The sequence below is a fragment of the Lissotriton vulgaris genome, chromosome 5, assembly GCF_964263255.1.
Source record: "Lissotriton vulgaris chromosome 5, aLisVul1.2, whole genome shotgun sequence".
NCBI lineage: Eukaryota > Metazoa > Chordata > Amphibia > Caudata > Salamandridae > Lissotriton > Lissotriton vulgaris.
The window spans coordinates 1965525252-1965544745 of NC_141693.1; the positions used below are offsets into that span (position 1 = coordinate 1965525252).

The 19494-nt window shown below is 46.7% G+C and overlaps 1 protein-coding gene across 1 annotated transcript in view; it reads right to left on the reverse strand.

Annotated features, from left to right (window-relative positions):
- LOC147717895 (decapping and exoribonuclease protein-like) overlaps window positions 1–19494 on the reverse strand; it is a 91713-nt gene that overhangs the window by 39768 nt on the left and 32451 nt on the right. Inside the window, exon 4 of the mRNA XM_086924665.1 lies at window positions 15849–16059. Within this exon, the coding sequence (XP_086780791.1) occupies window positions 15849–16059 (211 nt within the window). The remainder of the gene's footprint in view (window positions 1–15848; window positions 16060–19494) is intronic.

A 19494-nucleotide genomic window follows, 5' to 3' on the forward strand; every position in this document is an offset into this window, starting at 1 on the left:
CATTCCCCATTAAAACACAATTTACTATTCTAATTCCACGGGGCGTTACTTTGGGGAATGCGTTGTAATAGTTTGCGGTGTAAAGCCCTGCGTTGTAAAAGATTTTGCGGTGTAAAAAATGCAGGGTAAGGAAAATGCTACTTACCAGTATGCATCTGTTCTTGGCATGTAGAGTTGCAGAGTCGTACACTTTGCATTAGATCGCCACCTGGTGTTGGGCTCGGATGATTGAAGGTTGTTGTCTTCTTGGAGAAGTCTTTGTAGTCACGATATAGGTGACTCCTCCCTTGGACAATACTGCGCATGGGCATCGGCTCCATCCTTAGATTGTTTTTCGCCATGATGGAAAATGATGGAGTTAATATAAGTGAAGAGAAAAAATAGGATGTCCATGCGTGTGCATCTAAGTAAGATGAGAACTGGAATGGATACAAGTCCCGGGGAGGCGGGAGGGCGAGTACGACTCTGCAGCTCTACATGCCAAGAACAGATGCATACTGGTAAGTAGCTTTTTCCGTTCGAGGCATATGAGATGCAGATCGTACACTTTGCATCGATTGTGCAGCAGTGTCTCCCCTAGCGGTGGTCGCTTGTTATCTGTTGCAGTAGTTTGAAATAGTGTTCTCAGGACAGCTTGGCCTACTGCAGCTTGCTGCTTGGCTTGCACATCAACACAATAGTGTTTAGTGAAGGTATGTGGTGTAGACCATGTTGCTGCCTTGCATATGTCCTCTAATGGTATATTTCCTAAGAAAGCCATAGAAGCTCCTAGTTTGCGAGTGGAATGTGCTCTAGGAGGAACTGTTAGTGTACGTTTAGCTTTTTGATAGCATATTTGTGTACACTTTACAATCCACCTGGCAATCCCACCTTTAGAGATAGGGTTGCCTTTGTGTGGAGGAGAGAAACATACAAACAATTGTTTTGTCTTTCTAAAGGATTTAGTTCTATCTATGTAGTATAGCAGAGCTCTTTTAACATCTAATGTGTGTAAGGCCCTTTCTGCTACAGAGTCTGGGTTTTGGAAAAACACAGGTAACTCTACAGATTGGTTTAGGTGAAAAGGAGTGATAACCTTTGGAAGAAATGTTGGATTAGACCTAAGAACCACTTTATTAGGATGTATTTGAAAAAATGGTTCTTGTATAGTGAACGCTTGTATTTCACTTACTCTTCTGGGAGAGGTGATGGCAACAAGGAAAGCAGTTTTCCATGTTAGAAACTGCAGTTCACATTTATGTACAGGCTCAATAGGGGGTCCCATGAGTCTTGTAAGGACAATATTGAGGTTCCATACTGGAGAAGGTGGCAACCTGGGTGGGATTATTCTTTTTAATCCTTCCATAAATGCTTTTATTGCAGGTTCTCTAAAAAGAGATAGGTGCTGCCTGTTTTGTAAATAGGCTGCAATGTCAAGTCAAGTCAAGTCATAGAATTTATATAGCGCACTACATACCCAGAGGGTTTCAAGGCGCTTAGGAAGGGGAGGAGGATTACTTGTCAAATATCCACGTTTTAAGTTGCTTTCTGAATGCTAGGTGGTTCTGGGTAAGGCGAAGGTAAGCGGGGAGTGAGTTCCATGTTTTAGCAGCCAGGTATGAAAAGGATCTGCCTCCCATGGTGGTCTTGTTGATGCGAGGTACAGTGGCGAGGGCTTGGCTGGAAGAACGTAGTTGGCGGGAGGGGGTGTAAAAGGACAGTCGTGAGTTGAGGCATTCTGGTCCGATGTCGTAGAGTGATTTGTGTGCGTGGGTAAGCAGTCGGAAAGTGATCCTCTTATTGACGGGTAGCCAGTGGAGGTCTTTAAGGTGACCAGAGATGTGTTCGTTGCGTGGGATGTCTAATATGAGCCTGGCTGAGGCGTTTTGGATTCGTTGGAGTTTCTTCTGGAGTTTTGCGGTAGTACCTGCGTAGAGGGTATTTCCGTAGTCCAGTCGGCTCGTGACCAGAGCGTGGGTGACTGTTTTCCTTGTTTCGGGGGGGATCCAGCGAAATGTTTTTCTGAGCATGCGAAGAATGTTGAAGCAGGAAGAGGATACGGCGCTGACTTGTCTGTTCATTGAGAGTGAAGAATCCAGGATGACGCCTAGATTCCGTGCGTGGTCTGTTGGGATGGGTGCTTTTCCGAGGGCTTCCGGCCACCAGGAGTCGTCCCATGCAGAGGGGGATGTACCTAAGATGAGGACTTCTGTTTTGTCTGAGTTCAGTTTCAGACAGCTTTGTTTCATCCATTCGGCAACTTCTTTCATTCCTTCGTGTAGGTTAGTTTTGGCGGTGCTGGGATCATTGGTGAGAGAAAGGATCAGTTGAGTGTCATCCGCGTAAGAGATGATGTTGAGGTTGTGTTGGCGTGCGATGGCCGCGAGGGGGCTCATGTATACGTTGAAGAGGGTGGGACTGAGTGAGGATTCTTGTGGTACGCCGCATATGACTTCAGAGGCCTCGGACTTGAATGGTGGAAGGCGGACTCTCTGGGTTCTTCCGGTGAGGAACGAGGTGATCCATTCAAGTGCTTTTCCTTGGATTCCGATGTTATTGAGGCGTTGTAAAAGGGTGCTGTGGCAGACTGTGTCGAATGCTGCAGAGAGGTCAAGGAGGATGAGGGCGACTGTGTCTCCATTGTCCAGTAGAGTTCGGATGTCGTCTGTTGCTGCGATGAGGGCGGTCTCAGTGCTGTGTTTTGCTCGGAAGCCAGATTGTGAGGGGTCGAGGGATTTGTTGGCTTCGAGGAAGGCGGCGAGCTGGTTGTTGACAGCTTTCTTGATGACTTTGGCCGGGAATGGAAGAAGCGAGATGGGGCGGTAATTTTTGAGTTCGGTGGGGTCCGCTGTGGGTTTTTTCAGAAGGGCGGTGAGTTCAGCGTGTTTCCAGTCTTCCGGGAAGGTGGTGGAGTTGAAGGAGCAGTTGATGACGTCTCGGAGGTGCGGTGCTATGACGGTGTCTGCTTTGTTGAAGATGTGGTGAGGACATGGGTCTGTGGGGGATCCTGAGTGGATGGAATTCATCAGGCGGATGGTGTCCTCAGTGGAGATTGGGTTCCAGTCGTTAAGGGTGTTCACGGGGGGAAGATGATCAGCAAATGGTAGGGTGGGTTGGTTTCCGGGTTGGTTGTCAAAGCTGTTGTGGATGTCTGTAATCTTGTTGTGGAAAAATGAGGCTAGGGAGTCGCAGAGATTGCTGCAAGATGTAGGCGTATGGAAGAGTATGCCAAATTAGACCTTTGTAGATGTAAAAGGTAACAGATATTTTGAATGGAAGCATCCAGTGGATCAATGTCATTATTGTTGCAATATATTGCAAATCTTTTCCATTTAGCGGCATAACACGCTCTAGTAGTGGGTCTCCTAGCCTCTTTAATGATGTTCATACAGTCTGGTGGTAGGTTTAGATAACCAAACTCTAAGACTTCAGGAGCCAGATCGCCAAATTTAGTTGGTTTGGGTCTGAGTGTCTGATTTCTCCATGGTTCTGTGTTAACAGCGAGGGTGTGAGCCGTAACTTTTGATGTGGAACCAGAGAAAGGTCTAGTAGTGTGGTGAAACACGGTTGGCGTGCCCATGTGGGAGCGACCAGTATGAGCTTGAGAGATTGTTGTTTAAGCTTGCGCACTACTAGTGGAATGAGGGGGAGAGGCGGAAAAGCGTACGTAAATTTGCCTGACCAGTTCATCCATATTGCATTGCCTTTGGACAGTGGGTGTGGGAACCTGGCGGCGAAGGTTGGGCATTTTGCATTTTCGTGGGTGGCAAACAGGTCTATGTGTGGATGCCCCCACTGTTGGAAGAATGGTTGAAGCACTTGTGGATGTAGTTCCCATTCGTGAATGTGTTGTGACTGCCGACTTAACAGATCCACTATCTGATTGTGAACTCCTGGAAGGTGTTCCGCTAACAGATGTATGTTTTGAGGAATGGCCCATCTCCAAATGTTCGTGCGATCTGGGACAGTTGTAGAGAGTGTGTGTCCCCTTGTTTTTGTATATAGTACATTGCTGTCATATTGTCCGTCCGGATTAAGACAGCTTTGTTCTGTACTTGAAGTTGAAAAGTCTTGAGTGCGAAGAATATTGCTAGTAGCTCTAGTTGGTTGATATGGAACAGTTTTTGTTGGTTGTTCCATTGGCCTTGAGTAGTATTGTGTAAGAGATGGGTTCCCCATCCTGTGAGGGATGCGTCTGTTGTGAGCACTATTTGTGGGACAGGCTCGAGGAACGGACGTCCTCTTGTTAAGTTCTTGGTGTTCCACCATTGCAGAGAGCGATGCGTACGACTGTCTACCAACACCAGGTCTGTGAGCTGACCTTGAGCCTGATTCCATTGTTGTGCTAGACATTCTTGTAATGGACGCATTTGCAGTCTTGCATGTGGTACTATGAAGATGCAAGATGCCATCATGCCTATTAGTCTCATGAACACTCTGGCTTCGAGAGACTGTTGGTGTTGAAAGGTGGAGACTAAGGCTTGAATGCTCTGTATTCTGGCTGGACTGGGATACGCTAAAGCTGTAGATGTGTTTATGGTAGCTCCTAGATACTGATGCACGTGCGAAGGCTCTAGGTGCGACTTTGTGTAGTTGATTGTGAACCCTAAGTTGTGCAACGTTTGAATTGTCTAATGTGTATGTTGTACACATTGGTGGAATGATTTGGCTTTTATGAGCCAATCATCGAGATAATGGGAGACATGTATCTGTTGTCTTCTGAGATGTGCTGCTACTACTGCTAAGCACTTTGTGAACACCCGTGGTGCTGTTGTGACACCAAATGGAAGGACTTTGAATTGATAGTGTTGTCCTTGTATTATAAATCTTAGGTACTTCCTGTGAGCAGGATGTATTGGAATGTGAAAATAGGCGTCCTTTAGGTCTAGTGTTGAAAGGAAATCGCCTTGTTGCAGTAGTGGGAGCACTTGTTGCAGAGTGATCAAATGAAAATGATCTGATTGTATGTAATGGTTGAGGGGCCTGAGGTCGAGAATTGGTCTCAGTGTCCCGTCCTTTTTGGGAATTAGAAAATACAGCGAGTAAACCCCTGTTCCTTGTTCTTCTAACGGAACTAGTTGAATTGCATCTTTTTGTAGAAGTGCTATAACTTCTTGTTGAAGCAGAGTCAGGTGATCTGTAGACATAGGACGCTGCCTGGGTGGTATGTTCGGGGGGGTCGCTGTGAGTTCTAGGCAGTAGCCGTGTTGGATAATCTGTCTCACCCACCTGTCTGTTGTGATGGAGTTCCAGACAGGCAGGAACTGTGTTAATCTGCCCCCTACAGGAGTGAAATGCTGTTGGGGAAGCAGAGGGAAGTCACTGTTTAGGTGTGGAAGAGGAACGATTGTTGTTGTTACCGCGCCCTCTTCCCTTGTTATTATTGCCTCTTTATCCTCCTCTAAAATACCCTTTGTTAGAGGATGTTTGTGCTTGTGTCTTGAAAGATGCTGTGGTATCTGCTCCAGTTTGTCTGGAGCCTCCGTAATAAAAGGAGCGATGAAAAGAACCTCTAGCCTGTGTGGACTGTAAAGCTTCCATAGACTTTGCAGTGTCTGTGTCTTTTTCCATTTTCTCCAGTATAGTGTCTACTTCTGGGCCAAATAATTGGTTTTGATTAAAAGGCTGGTTTAAAATTGTGGTTTGCACCTCTTGTTTAAACCCGGAAATGTGCAGCCACGCATGTCTTCTGAGTATGACACTAGTATTTACAGCTCTAGATGCTGTGTCTGCGACATCTAGTGCACATTTTATTGAGGCATTTGAAATTAATTTGCCTTCTTGTATGAGCTCTGTTGCCCGATCTTTATACTGATCTGGGAGATGTTGCAGTAGTGTCTCTAATTGATCGTAGTGAGCTCTGTCATAACGTGAGAGAAGGGCTTGCGTATTTGCTATGCGCCATATATTTGTAGCTTGTGCCACTATTCTTTTACCTGACGCATCAATAACTTTGGATTCCGTGTCAGGTGGGGGCATTTCCCCAGAAGTCTGGGAATTCGCTCTTTTCCTTGCATTGGCCACTACTAAAGAGTCTAGTGGCGGATGTCCTCTAATATAGGTTGGATAAGAGGGTGCAGGCCTATATTTCTTTTCTATTCTTGGATTTAATACCCTAGTGCGTACTGGGTCTTTAAATATTTCCGGAGCATGCTTAATGACTCCTTTAATCATGGGAAGAATTTGAGTAGATCTTTGTCATGGCTCAAATGTATCTAATAGAAAATCTTCCTCAATGTCATCAGAATGCATTGTGACGTTGTGGTAGATAGCAGCTCTGTTTAAGAGGTGATTAAAGCCAATGATATCTTCTGGAGGGCAAGGTTTTGTCGGGTATGACTGTGGATCAGGAATGTCAGGCACATTATGTGGTGGAAAATTATAGATATCTTCATCTATAGGATTTGTATCTGGGTCTGGGTATGCATGTGGTTCTTGTGGACCCCCTCCACCACCTAAATCATACTCATCATCAGTGTGATGTGAATGTGATGATGCAGGAGAAAGGACAGGAGGGATTTGAGGTGATATGTAAGGAGGGACAGGAGAGGAAGAAGGTGCAGGCGAGGGAGGGTGCATAGGAGAAGTTGCACAGTCCTTCTTTTTGGCAGGAACTACAGGTGTAAGTGGTATTTCTGCTGGTCTTTTTTTATGAAGTATAGCACCTACATGTCCAGTCTGTGGGTTTATATAGATCTTCTTTTGTTTAGGATCTGGTTTAAACAGTTGTTCTTCCTCTACAACCTTCTTTGGCGTCGATCTTTTCGATTCAGATAGAGGTTGTTTTGCCTTGTGAGGTGTTACAGCTTCCTGTGGCAGAGTTCTCGGTGCCGAAGGTGTTGTTTTTGGCTTGGTAGGCATGTTCGAGGACTTAGGAACCTCGGATCAGGCCTTGTGGGTTTTGGCACTGAAGCAGGAGTTTCTGGTGTGGAAGCTGGTCTCGTCGGCTTTGTGGCGTCGGACTTTGGCTTCCCTTCTCTAGGTTTGGAAGTCGACGGCTTTGGAGCCGGAGCTTCTTTCGGTGCCGGCACAGGTACAGTTTTTGGTGTCGGTACCTCTTTAGGCTTTGGTGCCGAAGGATCTTTAGGACTCGGCGCCGGTGTCGAAGGATCTTTGGGCTTTGGTGCGGATGGAGGTGGTGGAATCGGCACCTGAAGGCGTAGTTGTATTTCTCGGTGCCGGGTTCGACGGCGGGGCTTTAGGAGGAAGTATTCGGTCTTGACTGGGCCCCTTGGGCGGAGTGCTGACCTTTGCCTTTGGCTTGGGCATTGTATGTGGTGCAGGGGCAGGAGTACTCACGGATTGACGATATGGAATCGAGTCATCTGAGTCTTCTGCCTCTGATATGATCTGGAGATCAGGCGAATCCTCTTCTGGAACAAGCGGAACCTCGTCATCGAAGATATTCTTCGGTGCTGGGGCTGATCTCCTCATCTCGTGTCGACGGGCCCTCCTATCCCGGGTGGTCTTCTTTGATCGGAAGGATGCACAAGGTGTGCAGGCCGACTCGTTGTAATCTGGCGACAGACAGAGGTTGCAGACCTCGTGATGATCGCTATGTGTGTGCTCGACATACCGGGCATCTTTTGAACGGAGTTCTGTCCATGAGGTGTAGGCCGCACAGCGTCGATAGGCCCAACGGCCCGCGTCGATGAACTGGAATGGAGCCGATGGCGTCGAAAGTATTATATTCGATGTCGATATTAGTTGTAGGATGTTTTTGCGCTTTGAAGTTGCTGGAAAAGTCTTTCTAGCCGGAGCAGAGAAACTTTCATCCGCACCCAGTGGCAGAAAAAAACAATCTAAGGATGGAGCCGATGCCCATGCGCAGTATTGTCCAAGGGAGGAGTCACCTATATCATGACTACAAAGACTTCTCCAAGAAGACAACAACCTGGAATCATCCGAGTCCAACACCTGGTGGCGATCTAATGCAAAGTGTACGATCTGCAGCTCATATGCCTCGAACAGGATGTTTCCCATTGCATGAAACAATGTGGCAGCCATCTTGAAAGTATTAAGAATACCATTTGTATATTTTCAAGGTGGATACCACGGTGCATCATGCCATATTGCATCACACATCAAGGTGGTCATGCTAAAAGTATACAAAATACATTTATAAGATGACCAGTCATTGCTACTGGCTTTGCCTGCAGACCCGATTCGGGTGGGAAACGCACAATTTGTTAAGCCCAAAACAGCTTTATTTGAGCTGTTTCCTGCCTCAAATTACCTCTTTTACAATGTTAGACAACGGGGAAAATAAATTCTTTCGACTTGTTTCTCAAAATCTCCCTCTTTGCAGTTTGCAAATGTTGCATGTATGATGCTGGCACAATTTTTAAAGCATCCAGCTTTGGCAAACCCAATAACAAATGCCAGCATGGAACTGCTGCAGAGCAGCGGTAGAAGGGGGCAGTAGAGGAACAGTGGGAGAGAGTTAAAGTAGATGAGAGAGAAAGCATGACCCCAAGCTTCTGCAGTGCTCGGTGTCAGAGACTCAGGTGGAAAGACAGGGCTGGTGTGGGGGAACTGAGGGAGTGAGGGAAAGAGTGCACTTGTTGCACAGCTTTGATGCTTCAGAATGAGCACGTCACCCAGCACTGCCGCTCTGGAATGAACACATTGCTCATCCAGCTTTGATCCTTTGAAATTAGCCCGTCACCAAACTTTGCTGTTTCAGAGTGAGCTTGTTGCACAGCTCCGATGCTTCCGAATGTACCCGTCACCCAGCTCTGATGCTTCAGAATGTACCCGTCACCCAGCTTCAGAATGAACCCGTCACCCAGCTCTGATGCCTCAGAATGTACACGTCACCCAGCTCTGAGGCTTCAGAATGCACTCGTCACCCAGCTCTGATGCTTCAGAATGTACCCGTCACCCAGCTCTGATGCTTCAGAATGTACCTGTCACCCAGCTCTGATGCTTTAGAATGTACCCGTCCCAGCTCTGGTGCTTCAGAATGTACCCGTCACCCAGCTCTGATGCTGCAGAAAGTACCCGTCACCCAGCTTTGATGCTTCAGAATGTACCCTTCACCCAGCTCTGATGCTTCAGAAAGTACCCGTCACCCAGCTCTGATGCTTCAGAATGTACCCGTCACCCAGCTTCCGAATGTACCCATCACCCAGCTCTGATGCTTCAGAATGAACCCGTCACCCAGCTCTGATGCTTCAGAATGTACCCGTCACCCAGCTCTGATGCTTCAGAATGAACCCGTCACCCAGCTCCGATGCTTCAGAATGTACCCATGACCCAGCTCTGATGCTTCAGAATGTACCCGTCACCCAGCTCTGATGCTTCAGAATGAACCCGTCACCCAGCTCTGATGCTTCAGAATGAACCCATCACCCAGCTCTGATGCTTCATAATGAACATGTCACCCAGCTCCGATGTTTCAGAATGAATCCATCACCCAGCCCTGATGCTTCAGAATGTACCTGTCACCCAGCTCTGATGCTTCAGAATGAACCCGTCACCCAGCTCTGATGCTTCAGAATGAACCCATCACCCAGCTCTGATGCTTCAGAAGGAACCCGTCACCCAGCTCCGATGTTTCAGAACGAACCCATCACCAGCTCCGATGCTTCAGAATGTACCCGTCACCCAGCTCTGATGCTTCAGAATGAACCCGTCACTCAGCTCCACTGCTTCAGAGTGAACCCATCACCGAGCTCTGCTACTTTGGAATGAACCTGTAACCCAGAATACACAGAGCACTATTAGTATTATTTGTGTGTTCTATGCAATTCTCGGGGGACCATCAGCATTTTTGTTGTTCTTCTTATTATTATTATTATTATCATTATTAAAATTAATACTATTATGAGAGGGGGATGATACACAAGACAACATACACACAGGCGGTCATTTTAAATACCCAAGACCTGTCACCCTCGGAGTCTCAAACCCTCGGAGTCTCAAACAGATGGATAAGGAGATTGCACAAACTCGAAGGAATTGTACATTGCACTGGAGACATCACATAGGCATTGTGGTAAAAGAATCATACACAGCAGATGACACAGCAAACTCAATCAACAAGCCCATTGCGACTGAACGCACTACAAGTCACAAAACACAGAGGCCTTTTGGCACACATTCGAACCTGACAGTGGATAAAAAAAACTATCAACATGGATTCGATGCCCATTTGCTTTACCATCTAGGGAAGGAGTCACTTTACCTCATAACACAAAAAACTTCTTTGAAGAAAAACATCTTGCAAACATTCAAGCCAAACACTATATAGCAGGAGTATGCAGAGCATATGTAGCAACACCAATACATGCAACACATTGTTTCTAGTGAAAAGAGATCAAAAGTTATACATGTATGAACAGGGGAGAAGACTGCAGGCCTGACTTAAGGATCAAATACTTGTTGGCCAACTCAAAAATAGCTCCAACAGCTGTCTTAAGCAGGACAGTCGTCAACCCACTTTGCTTAGTTATCAAAGACTGATTGGTGTGGAGGGGTGTGAGGGTGCAGGTTCACCCCCCACTTTTTGCCACTTTTGACCCTAGGTATTGACGTAATGGCTCTGAAATGCACTGATCAGGCCTCGGTGCATGTGCTCTGACCCTTTAAATGTATATGTGTAATTGGCTTATCACCAATTAGCATGCCTTAGCTTACTTTAAGTCCCTAGTATATGGTACCATGGATAGCTACGGCCTGTAAGTTAAAGGGTCTTTCCTGGACTGCAGCACTATTTGTGCCACCACAATTATGACAAGGCAAATGTTTGCTTCCCAGCCTGTCATTGCTGGCTGGCTGAGCAGTTTTAATTTTGCCATTAAACCCAATGGCAAAGCCCAAGTCTTCCTTTTTAGGTTTCGCCGGCACTGTGCTTGTGAAGTCTATTGCATTTAAAATAAATCTTAAAAGGGGCTTACATCCCGTCCTTCCTTTTCATTCGTCCATGTGCTTGCCTCTTACTTTTCCTCCGTTTTTATTGGTTATAGCATACCATTCCCTGTTGTTCTCCGTGCCGTCTTCTTATCAGTGTCCCAAGGCTGAAATACTCTTTCCATCCACATGATCTTCTATGTTGTTTTAACTATGAGCATGCATGGTGCTTTTTTCAACCTACTTCGTTGTGTCTGTGCTGCTTATTGAATTTAAATGTAACATTTGTTTCATGCAAGTTCTTCGCATATTTTTATATTTGTAGGCACAGGAAGATTACGCACTGTTTTGACAAGATGTTGAGCTGTTGCCAAGACCTGACCCTGGTTCCCCAGCTCTAAAGTTGGCCGCTATGGCCGTACCTGCAAAAACAATTGATGGACAGAATGCAGAACAATGTCATACCATTCACCCCAGTACAGAGATCTGGGCCTAAATCCATCGTTTTTTTTGCACTCCACACCACCACAGTTCAGACATGGCCATATGCAAATCAGCCTTGACCTTGTGCCTCATGGTAACAGTCCAGCCCGAACTGCCAAGCCATGTCTTTCCTGGACCGGAATCAAGCATCCTAGGACCGGTTTCTGGCTATCAGCCGTCTTCAGCCAGGATAGCTTGACTCCAGTGGTGTGGAGAGCATGGAACTCACGTCTGAACATTCCCATCCCACTCGGGGTGACAAATGCAAAAACAACAATTGATGGACAGAATGCAGAATAATGTCATACATTCACCCCAGTACAGAGATCTGGGCCTAAATCCATAGTTTTTTTGCACATTAGACCAGGCGCGCTCGCCGACCACGCCCCCTTGAGGCCACGCCCCTCCACCTAGAAATGTGCATGCACAGGAAGCGCAGCGGACGAGCGCAGCGGGAGCGCCGTTTGCGCGCCGAAGGCGCGCCTAAGGCAAGCCCGTCTGTGCCCGTCCGGGCCCGGACGGACCCAGGCCCAGAGACTCTGCCAAATTTACCCCTCAGCCGCCTGACGTATACAGCAGATACGCTTCTGAATCTCCGACCCGAAAAAAACCCGGGCTGCCGTTATACTCACAACACAGATAATTCCTTCACAAGCTGTACGCGCTGTTATCCAACCACCCAGTCCATAGCCAATCCTGGACTACAGCTAGGTCTTCTCAACTGTCGTTCCCTCCCCAAGCACGCACTAGAAATTAACGAGATGATCCAAGACCAAGGCTTGGATGCACTATTTCTCACAGAAACTTGGCTTTCTGACAGCTCCGATGCGGATGCTGTATCCGCCCTTCCCCCAGGCTACCTCATCCAAACCCTCCATAGACCAAGAGGTAGAGGAGGTGGGCTGGCCATAATCTATCGGGAACTTCTCACCTGCAGAACAAGCGACGCCCAAATTGATAATTCCGAAAGCTGCCACTTTTCCCTTCAGTTTTCCCCGACCCACTCCCTCTCGGGACTCCTGATCTATCGGCCTCCGGGTACTCTTGGGAAATTTCTCAATGCAGTCACCGAAACGGCTTCTCAACTAGCCACTTCCGTGTCCAACTTCCTCATCGTAGGCGACCTGAACCTTCACTTTACAGATCCCACTGACCGGGCTGCCTCGGACCTACTAGCGGACCTTCTGTCATTTAATATCAGGTTAGTCAACAAGGAGCCCACCCACGACAAAGGACACTTGTTAGACCCCGTCCTCACCAATGCTAATATCACCACCAGTCCACCTTTGCCACTCCCATGGACTGATCATCTCTTAGTCCCCATCTCTTGGGAGGCCCCTATCGTGACCACCCAGCCCGGGAAAATCAAAGTCAGGGACAGACGATGGCACAAACTCGTCACATCGGAATGGTCGGACATCCTCTCTAATACCACCCCAGTGCTCTCCTCCGACGCCATAACGGCCGATGAACAGTTTTGCTCCTGGATCACCTCCTCCCTCGATACCCTAATCCCCAAAACTTCCATTCTCAGACACAATAAGCGTCTACCGTCAGCCCCATGGTATACCCCAGAGCTCAAGCTGCTGCGACAGAACTGCAAGAGAGCTGAACGGTCATGGAGGAAAGAGAAATCCAACGCTAATAAGGACGCCTATGACACCTCCTTATTAGCTTATAAATCTATGATCGACAAACATTCAGGAACGAATCGAAAAAGCGGCCTGCTCAAGTAAAGAAACATATACCATCCTCAAAGAGCTCCTTAAGGTTCCCGACACAGCCCCTAGAAACCCCCCAGACCCAAAGGCAGATCAGGAAAAATGTAATCAGTTAGCCAGCTTCTTCCAAGGAAAAATCCGAAAAATCCTGGACTCCATCCCTCCGACTAATTCGAGTGAAACGGACGACCCCCCCCGATACTTTGATCACACCTCGTCTAACTTCTTGGGGACAAATAACCAACGAAGAGGTAGAGACTACGCTCACATCCATCAAAAGCGGATCTCCTAGGGACCCCGCCCCGCTACGAACCCTTAAAGAAGTCGCTCCCATCATCATTCCCCCCCTCACCCAGTTGATTAACGCCTCTTTTCAACAGGGAGTCGTCCCCCCTAGTTGGAAAGCGGCAGTCGTTAAGGCGCTGCTAAAAAAACCTTCCTTAGACCCAGCTGAACTGGCCAACTACCGACCTATTTCCCTCCTCCCCGGGACCAGCAAGGTTGCGGAGAAACTGGTGAATAAGAAACTTTCCCAGTTTCTTGAATCTAATGATCTGCTAAAAAACTCGCAGACAGGCTTTCGCCCAGGACAAGGCACCGACATCGCCCTCCTGGCAGCGGTGGAAGAGGCCAGAGCGCTCTTAGACGAGGGAGGATCAGTGGCAGTGATCCTTCTCGACCTGAGCGCGGCCTTCGACACCGTCAACCACCAACTTCTGGTTAAACGGCTTAAGAAGGTAGGAGTTGAAGGCACTGCTCTATCCTGGCTTTCCTCCTTTCTGGCCCAACGATCCTTCCAGATCTGGGAAAATAACACCCGCTCCTCCGATACTCCCCTCCAATGTGGGGTGCCTCAGGGCTCCTCCCTGAGCCCCACATTGTTTAACATCTATATGTCCACATTGGAGGAGGTCGTCATCCCGTTCGGAGTGAGCATTGTCAGTTATGCGGATGACACACAGCTAGTTGTCTCCCTCTCCCACCCTAGTCAACAGCCAGCGGATCTATTCAACTGCTTAACACAGATCCAAGGGTGGATGAATAACTCAGCCTTAAAGCTGAATGGTTCGAAAACTGACATTCTCCTTCTGGGTCAGAAAGGATGCACCTTCCCTCTGAACACCTGGCCACCCTGTCTGGGCCCCCCCCCTGCTCCCAAACAGGAAGTAAAAAGCCTGGGAGTATGGATTGAAACAGATCTCTCTTTTACTACGCAGGCCAAGAGAGTAGCAGGCACCTGCTTCGGCCTACTTAAAGCGATGAGAAAGATTCTGCCCCTCCTTCCACCCACATCGCAAAGACTTCTCATTCAAGGCCTCATTCTGTCCAGGCTTGACTATAGCAATGCTATATACCTGGGCGCACCCGAAGCAACCTTAAATAAACTGCAGAAAATTCAAAATGCTGCCGCCCGGATCCTCACACATACTCCTGCCAGAGCTTCGGCCAAACCTGCCCTGAAGCTCCTCCACTGGCTTCCTGTGAGAGAACGAATAACATTCAAAGCCTTAAGCTTGGCTCATAGGCTAGTGCAGAATCAGGGCCCCCCCATTCTGAGGAAATTCATACAACCCTATAAAGCCCCCAGATCTCTCCGATCAGACAGGGAGTCCCTCATCATCGTGCCCAGGTTCAAAAAAGCCCGAACAGGTGGAAGACGTTTCTCGATCCACACAGCACGCCTATGGAACGCTCTTCCTCGAGACCTGAGGAAAGAATCAAACTATTTACGATTCAGGAAACGACTCAAAGCCCACTTGTTCCCTTAAAACTGCTTTTAACCACTTCTTTTTTGCTCTGTTTAAAATTGCTTCTGTCTAAAATTGCTGTACCCCCTTCCCCCCCCCCCCCCTCTCACTGGTTAGGGTTTTGTTTCAGCGCTGGGATACCCACGGGTGACTACGCGCTTTATAAAAAAATTTAATAATAATAATAATAATAATAACTTCACACGACCCCAGTTCAGACATGGCCATATGCAAATCAGCCTTGACCCTGTGCCTCATGGGAACAGTCCAGCCCAAACTGCCAAGCCATGTCTTTCCTGGACCGGAATCAAGCATCCTAGGACCGGTTTCTGGCTATCAGCCGTCTTCAGCCAGGATAGCTTGACTCCAGTGGTGTGGAGAGCATGGGACTCATGTCTGAGCATACCCATCCCACTCGGGGTGACAAATGCAAAAACAACAATTGATGGACAGAATGCAGAACAATGTAATACATTCCCCCCAGTACAGAAACTGGGCCTAAATCCATTGTTTTATTGTACTCCACACCACCCCAGTTCAGACATGGCCATATGCAAATCAGCCTTGACCCTGTGCCTCATGGGAACAGTTTAGCCTGAACTACATTTGTTTCATGCAAGTTCTTCGCATATTTTTATATTTGTAGGCACAGGAAGATTACGCACTGTTTTGACAAGATGTTGAGTTGTTGCCAAGACCTGACCCTCGTTCCCCAGCTCTAAAGTTGGCCGCTATGGCCGCACCAGCACATCCTCTCCCCTCTCTCCGAGCCTTGCTTTCTTCAGCTGTCTGAATGGAGGGCGCTTTAAGCAAATCAAGCAGAGGAGTAGCAAGGATGTCATATGCCTTAAATACACTCCATTCGACAAGATCACAAAAGGGATGTGTTTATAGCACCACCCAGGACCCTCAAACCCCAGAGCATTATTCCAGAAGATTGTCACCAAAGAGACCCCAAACCGCCGTTGGTTTGAGCAATACTCTGTAGCTTTGCTGTCCTCCCGCCTTGGGTGGACAGCATACATACACCCCTTCATCTACACGTTATAAAAGGGAATCTGACCTTGAAACAGTCCCGGGGTCTCCTCGCATTAGGCAGGTTTTCAGTTCCACATAACAGGCAGGAGCCTTCAGGTGACGGACTAAGGGGTCCTCAGAGTCCACCTCAGCACTCAGGAGTAGGGAGTGGTTCTTGACAGATGCCTTCACTAGGGAGTAAAATGCTTCATTGACATCCAGAACTTGTGAGGGGTTTGGGGCTCGGCCTGGACTATCTGGAAGACAAGAAGAAAACAAGTTTGAAGCTTGAAAGATAGTGTTTTCATGTTATGCATCCTATCCTTAGTAAGTATGATTGTATTGGTCAATATGGTCTTGCAGAAATGCTGTACTGTGCCTCTGGAAGTTGGTTGTGGACCACGACCAGTAATGATAGGTGCTTTGGACATCTTCGTACTGTCTCTAGGTTCTTGCCTTCAGATAGGTCTTCAAAGTTCGGGATATGTATTCCACTTTGGAGGTCAAGAGTGACCTTCATAAAGTATATCACAGACAAGGTGCCCAGGAGGCTACATGGGTGAAAGTGACATGGAGGGGGGCAATACCAGTCTCCTGTCTGTGCACCCCATACCCTTGATAATTAAAAACGCTGCATCTGGTCCTCTTTCTCTACAACAAGGTTAGTGACCCTTCACGCAAAAGAAAGGTGGTGAGAAGAAACTAAGTGGATGCGTATCCTACAGGCCAGAAGCCCCCTCTCCTTCACTAGTACCTGCACTTGCATTGGAGATATGTTTGATTTAATAACAAAGACATCACTTTATCAATATGGAATCAACTCAGTGGTACTCTGTGTAAAACACTCAGAACTACATAGTTTACACTAAGTACTACAGTGACTCTCCTGCAGGTGCTATCTTATCAGCTATGCTATGAGGGTTGAGGAATGAGACCAGCTGAGCCCACCACTCTTGAATTGATATCACCCAGGCTGCCTCATCTTGTGCACTACCCTCCAGGACCAGCAAAATAGTGGCATACTCTGTTGAACACCTACACTACACTGCACCACACTATATTATATATAGCAACTACTTCAGAGCTGAATAGGCATCACCTGCCATATCTTGCCAAGGCAATTGGCCCCTCTTGCATCATATCCAATTGCACCTGCTCAGGCTGTATTTGTAACGGTAGAGGCTGTTGCTATAATGACTTCCATATTACCAGGGATACAGTTAAAATAAACTTCATGGACCTCCAGGGTACCCTGAGAAACTAGCAGGCAGGGGCATCAAGAGCAGCCGAGTCTACGGGCACCTGAAACGTTAATAGAGCTTAGGGTTGCTTTTGTGTGTGGAGTAAATAGTATTTTATTTTAGTGAACATAGAAAAGTACTCAAATAGATGGGTCTAGCTAAGCCCTGCCAGGTTTTTAGAGATACTACTACAACAATACCAGGAGGGGAAGGGTCATAGGGAAAATTTTAAAGACCAGCCCAGGTTCAAATCCCCAAATACTGACATATGAACAACAGAACGAACCGGGGGTCTACAGGCCAATACTATGGCGGACTATCCTTAACTTCACAGAGGTAAGTTAGTACCCAAGTCACAAAGAAATCCAAAAAAGAGAACTCAAAATAAAGAAGAAATGCTAAAATGATAAGTGGTAAAATCCAAGCCCATTTGTCTGGATTGCCATCAACTTATCGACGTGATCAGTCTTATCATTTGGTCGTCCAACTGAGGAAGTGGTATGTCTCTTAATCATAGAGACGTATTACTAATCCTACGGAAGTGGGCTGGATCACACCTACAGTCACTTAAGAAAAACCAAAGAGCAACTGAATAGTTGATCTCAAGACAAATGAAGTGCAGTGCAGAACACAAAAATGTGATGAATTAAAATAGGGTGATGTGTCCGTAAATTGAAAACATTTTATTAGAGAAAAGACACATCCCCTAATTAAAAACAGAACAGTGCAAAGGGCAGTTTAAACAAATGACTGCCAAAAAGGGCCAACATGTTTCAGCCAGTCAGGCAAATAATCCTTAGGCTTTCTTCAGGGTCTCTGCTCTAAATTATTGCTACTGCATAAAGAAATGTAAATCCTCCCCAGAGGAAGTCTGGTGCGAATAACAGAAAAGGTAATCCACAAAATCCCTACAACTGATCAAAAGTTAAATAGGACAAGAAAGGTTGAGTGAATACAACCTGTTATGCACTAATCTTCCGCATCAAGGAATGCAGATGGCATCTACAACAAATAAATGAAGCATAATTAACAAATAAATAAACATAAACGTACTCTTCCTTGTTAAGTTCATATAATAAAATAATACTTCTAAGATGATCTATAAGCTCACCCAGCTTGACCGGGGACTGGACCTCACGTCACCTGGACCGTGCTCAGGATTTTTGAGGCCCCGCTCTGTAAAAGAAAAGGCAGAAAAGGGTAGAGAAATATGGTACTGAATATCTTCAGTCCCTTTATTTGCTCTAATACTCTGTGGCCCTCTTCGCTAGCTCTACCTCTTCAGAAGGAGGTAAATTAAGGGTAGCTGTCTGGTGCATCGTCAAGAACTCTTTACAACCCAGCAGAACACTCAACAGTGAAAGTGTACTCATATTACGTAATTACAATCCAAAGAGACAAAACCCCCTAGCAGTGTAAAGCAATAAAGATCTATATACACATACACAGGTAAAATAAATGTCTGGTACAAGCCTAGAGTACCCTTGAGGACCACCAACTCAGTAGATATAAGATAGTCTCTGGTATGGTGCTTGATATAGAGCTTTTAATCCAAACTGTAGCTAAGCAGCCGTGTAAGCTACCTCGGTGGTGTAGAAAACTTTCCCAGTGATGGCTATTAGGTAAACCCATACAGAATTGCTGCCAAGCGATCCTCCAGCCTACCTGTCCGTCGTTGCCTCAAGACTAACCTGAGTTTTGGGGGAGGCAACGAACGGGGCAGGAGGCTCGTTTAAAAAGGCTCTGGGGACTATATGCAGCCACACCCATTCAGCAGACAAACTTATTGTCTATCTAAGTTGTATCTCGCCGACGGCACATGAACCTCCTTCAAAGTTGTAACCTGGGCCCGCCGAGATAAACTGACCCCCACTAGGCTCGAGTTTGTATTCAGAGACTCAACTTGTTCGGTGCATAGAGCGAAAACGCGGAAGTATTGGACTACAAAAATTACTACAAAATCACGTCATTGAACATGGCGTTTGTAGTTCTAAGAAAAAGTGTTAAAAGAAATTGATATCCGGTAGTTGCCAGGCGTCTTACCGTACCCTCTAATGAGGTGCCACATACCCCGATTATCATATTTCACCAAACAAAACCGACAAGTTAGATAAAACTGGGCGCATAAACATGGGAGCAAAGAACTACAAAGTGACATTATCGCAATGACGTTTTTAGTTCCGAACCGTGAACTTTAATCAATGGTCGAATTCAATGTCAGACAACTTTATACGCCCTGCACCTGGAAGTGAACAAGACTTAAATGAGACATAAACCACCCATAGATGAAATGTGTGGCTAATCCCAAAAACAAACGTATTTTCAAAAAAAGCAGTGTCAAAAGAAGATGTTATGTGTACACATGCATATACTGAACTAAATAACCACAGCACTATTCAAAGCTCAGTCTTGAGTATCCTCAACTGTGAAGCTTGCACATCCCCTATTTAG